The sequence below is a fragment of the Cyprinus carpio genome, chromosome B5, assembly GCF_018340385.1.
Source record: "Cyprinus carpio isolate SPL01 chromosome B5, ASM1834038v1, whole genome shotgun sequence".
Lineage (NCBI taxonomy): Eukaryota > Metazoa > Chordata > Actinopteri > Cypriniformes > Cyprinidae > Cyprinus > Cyprinus carpio.
This window is the reverse complement of record NC_056601.1, coordinates 13,371,263-13,382,085: the sequence shown is the minus strand read 5'-3', so window position 1 is coordinate 13,382,085 and position 10,823 is coordinate 13,371,263. Positions and strand designations below refer to the sequence as shown.

General features: G+C 36.8%; 1 protein-coding gene across 1 annotated transcript; it reads left to right on the top strand.

The window, feature by feature from the left end:
* The first annotated feature begins 538 nt into the window (after positions 1–538).
* cfap251 (cilia and flagella associated protein 251) lies at positions 539–10,780 on the top strand. The gene is made up of 20 exons (XM_019063618.2): positions 539–1,194; positions 1,534–1,674; positions 1,791–1,900; positions 2,297–2,405; positions 2,624–2,704; positions 2,859–2,936; positions 3,018–3,062; positions 3,164–3,366; positions 3,553–3,741; positions 4,312–4,562; positions 4,804–4,955; positions 5,196–5,369; positions 5,470–5,654; positions 7,953–8,067; positions 8,239–8,402; positions 8,617–8,707; positions 8,899–9,042; positions 9,151–9,379; positions 9,501–9,581; positions 10,501–10,780. Exons 1-20 carry the CDS (start codon positions 958–960, stop codon positions 10,617–10,619), a joined length of 2,898 nt encoding a protein of 965 aa, XP_018919163.2. The 5' UTR covers positions 539–957; the 3' UTR covers positions 10,620–10,780.
* Positions 10,781–10,823: the final 43 nt, after the last annotated feature.

Genomic DNA, 10,823 nt, shown 5'->3' with positions numbered 1-10,823 from the left:
GAAGCACACTCATAATAAACTGGATATTACAAGGTATGGAAACCAGGGCTACTTTATCAGCTTTTTAAAATATTAATATAAAATAATACATCTCAAAAAATGTTTCAAATTAAAAAAGTGCAATTATACAAGTACTTGTTTACTAGCAGTGAAACTCTAGCAATGGTTTCATATGTTGTTGTTTTTAGTATGTGGCTCAAAACTGCCATACACTGTAATAATTTGAATACCTGTTTGGTAAGCATGAAAATGAAATAAAACCACACTGGCATACATAAAGGTGAATTTTAGTTAGTGTGCAGGTAGGATCTTTTAAGTGAATAGTTGAGCTGTAGTATGAGCTGTGTTGTTACCATTTATTTGTTTGTTCGTTTGTTTATTTACTCACTTACTCATTTACTTTCTTACTGTCTAAAAATTAAAGTCTAAAAATTAAAAAACACAAAACACCGTTCAAATGAATAGGCTACTTTATTCATAAAGGATGCATTAAAATGCAAAATTTACAAAAGGGCCGTTTTTTTGTTTGTTGTTGTTGTTTTTTTTTTTTCTTACTTTTTATTCAACAAAAAACCTGTATTTTCATTTAATAAAAATTCAGTACGTCACTACTTTTTATGAAGGATTTTCTTGAGCAAAGCTGTGCGTTGCTCTCTCACGTGACCGTATCTTAGCAACGGTAAGCGTGGGTAATTAGAGTGAATAGGTAAAGAAAAACTAGACATACGCATTGGCAAGATTACAAGCACTACTGCACTTTGTTCGCGTATTATTCAACTCAAAGTTTTTTTTAAAACGAACCTTTGGCATAGTACATTTTTTCGACTGCACAGAGACTAAATTAGCCTGGCTAACCGCCACGCGGAGAAGTTCTGGTGTTTGCATCTGTTACATCGTCAATCTGGTTGTGGCCCGGACAAATTCTCCAGCTTTTCCTCTAGCAAGTCACACAGAACAATGTCAACGACAAACGCGACATCTACTGCATCTGACAGGATAGATGCGGAAACTGAAGACGCAGGTGAGCAGATAAACACAGAGGATGACCAGACAGAGAAAGAAGTACTCGATGATGATGAAGAAGGAAGAAGTGAACTATACAGTGTGCAAGAGGATATGGCAGGTTCACAAGTGTACACAGCCACATCACTGTCTGTCATCCCCAAGGAGACCAGAACCAAAACTCACCCACTGGTAATGATTCGATAAAATACTTCTAATTATCTTTAACGTTAATTAGTTCGTCCAAATAACTACAATGCAACTACAATGTTATGTCACAGTGTCTTCTAAAACTAAAAATATTTTATTAAACAATGACAACAATTCATATATTATGCATGGCTATTTTATGCAATGACAAAATGCTTTAGGAGCTAACAATATTGAGCAAGAAACAATAATGATCTTGTAAATTTACAATTATTTTATTGTCAAAAAGCAAAAAAATTGTTAATGCTATACCCACTTTTCCTCAGTTTGTTTGTTTTTTTTCCACACCTGTATCTAAATCTTTGTTTTTTGTACTTGCAGGTCCTTGATTGGGCTTATGGGATGAACCCAACTCTACCTGTTCTCAGTCTGCAGGATGAAGACAGACTTGTCATCTTGTACATTTGTGCCCATGTTGCTGTCATGTATGATCACACATCCAATGCTCAGCATCTTTTACAAGTAAGAGGCTCATACTGCTACAGACTAAGAAAGTAAATGATGATGAAGTTAAATATGATCTAAAGCGTAAAATCTTATTGTAAAAATGTTGCTTATGTGCTGTTTGGTGTCTACAGGGCCACTGCAGTCCAATCACATGTTTGTGTGCTAGTGAAAACAGACGCTGGCTTGTGACAGCTGACATGGGCCAGGAGAGTCTAGTTATCATATGGGATGCTTATACAGGGTAACACTGACCCAAATATTGTACATTCCATTAATACTATTTGTGTAAATGTGTTTGATGGTCCTGTTAAAGTCATTGTTTTGTGACGTACATCCAATGGATTATCGAAAATAAATAAATGTTGGGCTGTTGATTGGGTGGAGGCAAATCAGCTGAATGTGAGCTTGCAGTCGATTGTAAGAAAGGGGTGAGGTTAAGGCAGACTAAACGATTGGATAAGTCCGGCATACATCACCAGAGAGAAGTCTGTTGTTACACTGTAAAATCAAGTTATGACATTTTGATTAAGAATTATGAGGTCAAAATTATGGATCATTCACAATAAGATTTATAACATGAATTTACAAAATAGACAGGGTGAATTTTCTTTTCTTTCCGATCCATAACATGTTGCAGGATTCCTGTGCGGACATTGTTTGACTGTCATCCAGAGGGTGGAGTTTCTGCCATGGCCCTATCAAAGGATTCAAAATACCTAGTGACTGTTGGAGCTGGAGCAGTACAGGTCTGAAACCTAACGTTTTATGTTGTCTATCATATTTTTACATAGACTCACTGTAGATATCTTATGTCATCTTAGATGCACCTGTGAGGAGCGATGTATTCCCAGCATCTATTATGTGTTTAATAAAGATGATTGCAGTAAAAATATCAAATGAAACCACAGAATATTATCACTGGCTACAAATACACTGATCTATATACTTTTTTTCTGTGCATCAGCGAGTGTGTATTTGGAACTGGACAGATGAAAGTGAAAGCCCAGAATGTCAAGTTGACCTCAGCCCAAAATATGGTTGCCAGGTAGGTGCAGAAGTGTGCACTGATGTGGTTATTACACAGAGGTAACACATAGAGGGTTGAAAAGCAACAATGTCTTAATAACACATTTATTGTTTCTTTATGAATACTGGTTGACACATCAAATATCAAATGAACCTTTTCCATGTTTTCCCAGAATCAACTACTTTTCAATCCCTTTGACAACACACAGCTGGTCAGCAACAGCAGCACTCAAGTTCTCTTCTACAACTGGGTAGGAATTAATTTGTTATTTATATAACTGATTTACTGTTTTAGTTTTTCTTTGTATATAATAATACATTCTGCTGCTCAGGAAAGGGGACATCTGGAATACTCAGCTCCTGAAATTACTGACAAGGTTGGCAGAAGAATCTTTCATCAGATTAAATTTTTGTGCTGTTGTGATGTTATTCTTCTCTGGCATTGGCATTGACCTCTTGCAAATCTGTCACCATTCAGACCTTCAATATGGTCCTAGGTTCCCTGAGCCAGTCCATCTTCTACTATGATGGTGTGCTGGCTTTTACAGCCACCTCAGCTGGGAATATAGTTCTCTGGGACAAGCAGACTCAATCTGTCTCTCGTCAACCAGTAGTGAGGAAAGCCGTAAAACTTGTGCCTCTCCAGGAGGAAGCAATCACTGTACTGACTTTGATTGACAGGTATATATGACACATAGATACAGTATATGGCAAAAGAGTGCATTAGGATTTTTCAAATAAATTCCAGTAATCCTAAAGCCTTTTACATTTTCACTTGCTGTATGTTACACTTTGCTATGCATTTGATGTTTTTTTTTTTTTTTTGTCTGTCTGACACTATTTTATGAAAATATGTGTATACTGTCATTTTATAGTAACAGGTGATGTGAATGGCCACATCAAATTCTATGATGGAAATCTCAAGCTCATCAACGTGTACAATGAGTTTAGCTTGGATCCTATCAAATCCATCTCCTTTTCCAAAGAAAAGCCCTCCATTAGCGACCTGGGATATTCAAAAGACTGCACACTGGATGCCAAGCCATTTGTCATAAGGTGGGGGACTTATATAATCATAATTTATAATCATAAATGTGCCATACAAAATAATGCTTTAAAAATTTTACAATTTATGTGAATTTTTTTTACTTTTTAGAAAGAATCTTGCCTTCACTGAATTGGCATTTATTACAAAGATTTCAAGTCCTCAGTTAAAAGCAAAAACTGCTAACAAGGGTGGTAACAAGACACCAATCCATGTAACAAAGTACATTTAGATCGTAAATTTATGCTTAAAGAGGGAAAAATTTAAATTCTGTTCAGCTTATCATTTATTCGCCTTAATGTCTTTCCAAACCTGTATGACTTTCTTTTTTTTTCTGCTGAACATAAAAAGAGATATTTTGAAAAATGTTGGTAACCACTGACTTCCATTTATATGGACAAAATATTGAGGCTTCTCAATATATCGTCATATATAGATAATTTGTAAAGGTTTGGAACAACTTGAGGATCAGTACATGATGTCAGGATTTTACATTTTTTGGGGGGTAAACTGTCTCTTTAAAGTATGGTCACTTGTAAACTCTGTAATGCAATCAAATATTTCTCTCCCTCCATTTACAGAAATTTTGTTCTCTCCACAACTCATGCAACTGCAGTACATGTAAATGCACAGAGAAATGTTCCACAGACCCTTCTAAAGGAACATGTAGAACCTCTAGAAGCAGTTGCCTGCCATCCTAAACAGCCACTAGTAGCTATGGGCAGCCACAGTGGCACCATTAAAGTTTGGGATTATGAGCATAAAGAAGCAGTCTGCAGCAGGGTCTTCCTGCCCCACAAACAGATCCAGTGTATTACCTACGATCCACAAGGTGAACTAGAAAACAAGACCTCACTCATATTATAATACAGTTCATATATGTAAAAACATTTTACATTTCATGTTGTATAATGGCACATTGTCTAATTTAAGAGTTTAAGACTGCTTTTATTCAATTTATACCACATACTAAAAACATTTTTTACAATAGCAAATGTTTGTATGGATGATGTGGTAATATATTATACATGTACTATCTGAGTTTGCATGTGTATGAATTTGTCATGTTCTAGGTTTTTACCTGGCAGTGGGATTTGCCAGTGGGGCTTTGCAGATTGTTGATGCCTGTACACTTCAGAGTGATGATAAAGAGTGTTTCCACTACAGTCAGGACAGCATTACCCATCTAACTTTTTCCCAGGACTCACGCTACCTGGCCGCCGCAGTTAGTAGGAGTTGCATTTTTCTTTTAGTTAATTTTTTTACTCCCCATTTCAGCACAGACTATTTTGTCTGTTTTTGGCACAAAAACTTTGCTAAGAGTTTAAGTGGACCTCAAGGATAAAAAATATTACTGTTTACTTTTTACTATTAAACTTCGACTGTAACATCAATGTTCCAGATTTTATGAGGGCATTTTTGTTAAGTAGAGCTATATTTCCTACATGAATTTTTCTTATTTCAGGACACTGGAAAAGCTGTGACGTTGCTCCGTCAATGTAAAGAGGGGACCCAGGAGGTTTGGAAATACCAGGGCAGGCACCACTCGCATTATAAACCCATTCAGGACCTGCTGTTTGGAGTGGATTTAGACAGCAGTCAGCCTCGCCTCCTCTCTCTTGGCATGGATCGCTGGCTGGTGAGTCCCTGTGTTCCTGTATGATCTTGCACCCTTGGTATGCGTTTAACTTGTTGAACTGTGTTAAACATATTACATCTATCCTGTCTGTTCTGAACAGGTGGAGTATGATCTGCAGAATACTGGTGAAGACGGATTGTTGATTTTGAGTTCTGAACGTATCGAGCAGAGTGCTGTGCCCACCTGCATGGTGTGGTATCCTCCTCTGACACCTGAACACTTCCTCCTTACAGCTTCCAACCTGTATAAGATGAAGCTCTTCAATGCTACCTCCAAAATGTGCAGGTTTGCAGTTTCCCTTTAGGCAGAACAAATAGAAATATCACTGAAACAACAAACGGCAATCTGGTTGATTTGTTTGTAGAATTTCAAATGAACCAAAAGTCAAACCATTCTGTCTCAATATGATTTGTAGAGAAATTAAAATGGAAAAAAATATTATACCTACCTCAAATTGGATAATAGAAAGGAGTTTCAAGGATATTTTTTTTAATATGGCATTCTTCTGATCCGAAAGGGAAATAAGTTAGTAATTCTGTTATAACTACGGACAAAGGAACAGAAGATTCATCCTAAGTACATTTGTCATCATAAGTGAAGGGAAATGACTTCATGTTAAGTAACATAATACTAATGTAAAGGTCTATGGATGTACAGTACAGGTTTCCTGAAGCCCAAAATAATTAAAGAGGACCCAATAGGAAAAAACAATCTGGTTCTATCGCTTGGATTTTTGAAGTAAAACATTGAATAATATTTATCAAATTTTTATGCATAGCTAAAAATATAACAATATAAACAAGGTAATAAGAAATAGAATGGCCCTCTTTAACATTCTAAACCTTAATAGATTAAGTATTATTATTTATTGAATTGGGTTAGGATAAAAAATCTGTAAATTAGTTTATGCTCTAGTTGGGATTATAAAAATTGAAGCAGGAATGCTATATTTATATCTATATATGCTATATGATGCTCTAATGTTATATTTCCAAATATATCAGCAAAGCCACAGACCGAGTGCCAAAAATAATCACAACACTAAAAGTAGCATGAATATTTCTTTCATACAACAGTTCAATAAACAAAAAGTTAAAGGGGTCATATGATGCTGCTAAAAAGAACATTATTTTGTGTATTTGGTGTAAAGAAATGTGTTTATGTGGATTAAGGTTAAAAAACACATTATTTTCCACATACTGTATATTATTGTTTCTCCTCTATGCCCCGAAATCAAAAAACCTTCTATTAAAACAAAGATCATCGCTCTGAAAAGCGAGGTGTGCTGTGATTGGTCAGCTATCCAGCGCATTGTGATTGGCCGAATGCCTCAAATGTGTGACGGAAATGTTACGCCTCTTAACATATTGTGATGCCTTGTCCGGCCGGAGCGACAAGACATAAACATAAAAGGCATTATAAACGTGATATAAACATGATTTCTAGTCATGTCTTCTTTTGGAAGGCAAAAACAAAAGTAGTTTTGCTTTCTCAACGAAATAGCGTCACACACCGCGGCCTTGAGTGAGCAGAGGCCTTGAGTGAGCCTCGCAGCAGGCGGATTCTATGAAGGAGCGTACCTTGGTCTTGTGGCAATCACATGTGACGACCCCGGGCTGGACTCCGCTTCGTCCACGGTGAAAGCCGATTCGGCAATCCACAGTGCAAAGTTGATGCATTTCCTCAGTGACCAGCACGGATCAGCTCCAGGCATGACGAAGCCTATATCGTCCTCTTTTGGAAGGCCAAACAAAGTAGTTTCCTTTCACAATGAAACACACAGCGTCTGTACGACATGGCGGCGTCAGCAAAAACAATACTACAACGATAATAAAAGGTACGCCTTCTTTCTTTGTGTGGACATCTGGGCGGTGTTATGCAAATCTTCCCACATACTGACGTAGATATGTGGGGGCGTGTTAGAATGAGCCGTTTCAGGGGGGCATGGACGAGTCTTAACTTTTATAAAGAATATCTCTTTGGATTTGAGACTTTAGTCTTTGCAACTTTAGAAATCTTCTTTATTCACCAAGAGCTTGTAACACTCCAAAGAGAAAGAAAAAACTGAAATCGCGTCATATGACCCCTTTAACATTGAGTAAATAAAATTTTAGATATAATATTGTTAGTTACCGTCTCTTTTTGCTGTTTCTATGCAAATATATTCAAATAAAGCCACAGCAGTGTTTTGTTCCTAAATGAATGTGAGTTTTCAATGAATCGTTTAGTCAGTGAAAGATTCAATTTTGTTCCTGAATGAACAGTATGTTTGAACAAACCGATTAGAGCGAATGATTCAGTGACTCACTCGCCACCAACTGGCCTACTGAGTGAGAAATTAAGGGAATGTTGTTTATTTTTCAGTTGTTATCTTGTGCTATTATAAACAGCACTGACTTTAATGAAATATTTTTTCAGTCTACTGAATTTAATGAAATATTTTCACAGTCTACTACAAGGGTTTCCTTTTTTAATCTCTTGAAAAAAAAAAACATTGATTCAAAATGAATTAACTCATTTAAAAAATTTTTTTTTTTTTTTTCGGATTTTGCATATCTGTTCTTGATATTGTGCTTTGCACAGAAAAACAGTCTTCGGGCCCTCTTATGGTTCTCCAGTGAAAAAGATGGCCATCCTACCTGCATCTAAGGATGGCGACCCTAATTCTCGTTACATGGCATATATAACACAAGATAAGGTATTAAGTGTTTTTAAGGCCTTATAAATAAACCATGCATTTGGTAATAATTACTCTTCTGTACTGATACTTTGTATCAGCATGAGTCATCATGCCAGTTTTATTGCCTTTACTATTTAGATTTAATGTTTTATATCTCCTTTTCATTCCTGTTTTCTCTCTTTGATGTAGGTTGGCATTCAAATTCTGCCTCTGGATGGAAACCCTCACAAGTCTTTTGCAATGATCTGTCATTCAACAGGCGTGTCAACTCTGGCTTGCTCATATGATGGTAGATATGCTTTTACTGCTGGAGGACAAGACTGCACCGTCTTTTCATGGGAGCTCAATTTGTCGTAAGTTTGGAGAACATGCCTCCCATGCAGAAGTCCAGTGTTTTTTGCAGCTAACTAATCAACTAAGTCATAATATATAATGCAGTTGTCGCTTAATTAATATAAGGTCATGAAATATATGTGTATAATTATAGTACAGTTTAATAGTAGTATAATAATGAATTTAAAATGTTTGCCACCTCACAATTCTATTGTTACATTTGCATATATGCAGATCATTGGAGGCATCAGCTGCTCTAGGAGGGAAAGACATGTTGCCCTTCTACAATCTTCTGGAGGGAGGGAGAGATGGACCACTCTTCAGGGTTTGAGATCTCTGTTCTAATGCTTTCTTTTTTCTCATTTTCCTTTATGTTTTTTTTTTTTTTTTTTTTTTTTTTTTTTTGCGGTTTTTCAGCATTTACCTCATTTCATCCTAATAATTAGCTTCATAATGCTCTCTTAACATGTTACCAGGCCTACCAATAGACAGCAAATCTTATGATTTGTCCTTTAGGAAATGGAGGAATATTTTTACTACTGTCAACTACAAAATCAGGACCTTGACACCATGGAAACACGGCTTGTGTCCACACGCATACCTCTTGCTGATGTGCCCTTCTTAATGAGAGCGCTTGGCTTCTATCCAACAGAGCAAGAGGTACAAGGGTTGTTGCAATCACATTTGACTATACCATACAGATCTGTCATTGATGGGTCGACTACCACTCAATCTTTTGTCAACACATGGTTGTTTTGTTTTGTTGAACTGGAAGACATGCAAAATGAGGTGAAGTTCAGCCGCTATGCTGAGACCAGAAATTACGTGACGGACATCGATTTGGAGGAGTTCATTAAATTGTATGTCAACCACAGACCTGCCTCTGGCATTGCCAGACAGGAGCTGTGCAATGCCTTCCAGGTGCTTGGAAAGCCAGACGAAAGGGGCATATATACAATTGACAGAGACGAACTGCTGGAGTTACTGCAGGCTAGAGGTAATACATTTTTATGAGCTTTACCAGTACTTTTCATTTGGTATCTTGCAATATGAGATACCAGAGAAATTATAATCAACAGGGAAAGACTAGAATAGTAATTACTTGTAATTCATTTCAGGTGAACATATGACTGAGGATGACTTGGCTGAATGCTTCACAACTCTTGTGGGTATTAGTGGAGTGGGAGCCAGTTGCACAGGTATGCAGAACTCCTGCGAACCACCATACTCATGGACAAATGTGATCTTGGACCACAAAATCAGTCATAACGGTCATTTTTTTATGTTTCACATTGATGTATGTTTTGTTAGGATAGGACAATTTTTGGCTGAGATAAAACTATTTGAAAATCTGGAACCTGAGGGTTCAAAAAAAAAATCTAAATATTGACAAAATCACCTTTAAAGTTGTTCAAATGAAGTTCTTAGCAATGCATATTACGTTTTCATATATTTATGGTAGGAAATTTTAAAATATCTTAATGGAACATGATCGTTACTTAATATCCTAATGATTTTTGGCATAAAAGAAAAATCGATAATTTTGACCCAATGTATTGTTGGCTATTGCTACAAATATACCTGTGCGACTTAAGACTAAATTTGATGGCTTACTGCCTGAATGTTAAGTCTGACATCACATGTCAGCGTTTCAAGGTCCCAAAAGCAAACAGTGCTAATATACACTCACAGTGTACTGTAGAACAACTGGAAAAACATGATCCAGCCTTTATCTCCATACTGAAATCTCAGTCGACCAGACAGTGATTCATTCTGAATCTTGATGCCCAGGATGCCATTAGACATAATGCTGTATTGTACACCATTTTTAAATCTTAGATTAAAGATGTACCATAAAAAGTGCTCTGTTGACTTAGTATTCTCACTTGGAAAGGAGTAGCGACTTGTACCTAGAAACAGTGAAACAACCTGATTTCAGGTTGGTTTTGTGTTTTGAGTGTTCAAATAAATGTGCATAATAGTGTAGCTTGTCTTTGTAGATGTCATACTGGCATCTGCACTGAACATCACCTTCTTAAGGTCAAGGACTGTTTGGCTAAAAAGATTCAGTTAATTTCAAAATGTACCAATCTTGACTGCTGTGTGTGTCCCGTACAGAATCTGTATTTGAGAGCATGCTGCCTCCTGAAATCAGCATGGAGACATTTGCCACAGATATTTTGGGGTTTTCTGCAGCCACCCAGGAACTTCCTCAAGAACATGGGCATGATCTGTAACATCGGAGGCTTTCTGAAACAAATATGTCTTTGAATGCATAACAGTATTCTTGTGGTTACTAGGCTGTTGCTTTGGTGTATTTTCGTATTAGCGTGTTTTTACTTTTCTGGAACGCAGATGGAGATAAAATCAAACGGAAATAAACGTTGTTGTTTGACGACATACTGTCGATTGTCGGTCTCCATTTTTTCCATATACGTGTG

Bases quoted from the DNA above. Each gene is read 5' to 3' on its own strand.
- cfap251 (XM_019063618.2), top strand. From the start codon at position 958: ATGTCAACGACAAACGCGACATCTACTGCATCTGACAGGATAGATGCG. The intron at 1,675-1,790 runs GTAAGAGGCTCA...TGGTGTCTACAG, and splicing joins ATGCTCAGCATCTTTTACAA to GGCCACTGCAGTCCAATCAC. The intron at 5,370-5,469 runs GTGAGTCCCTGT...TGTTCTGAACAG, and splicing joins TTGGCATGGATCGCTGGCTG to GTGGAGTATGATCTGCAGAA.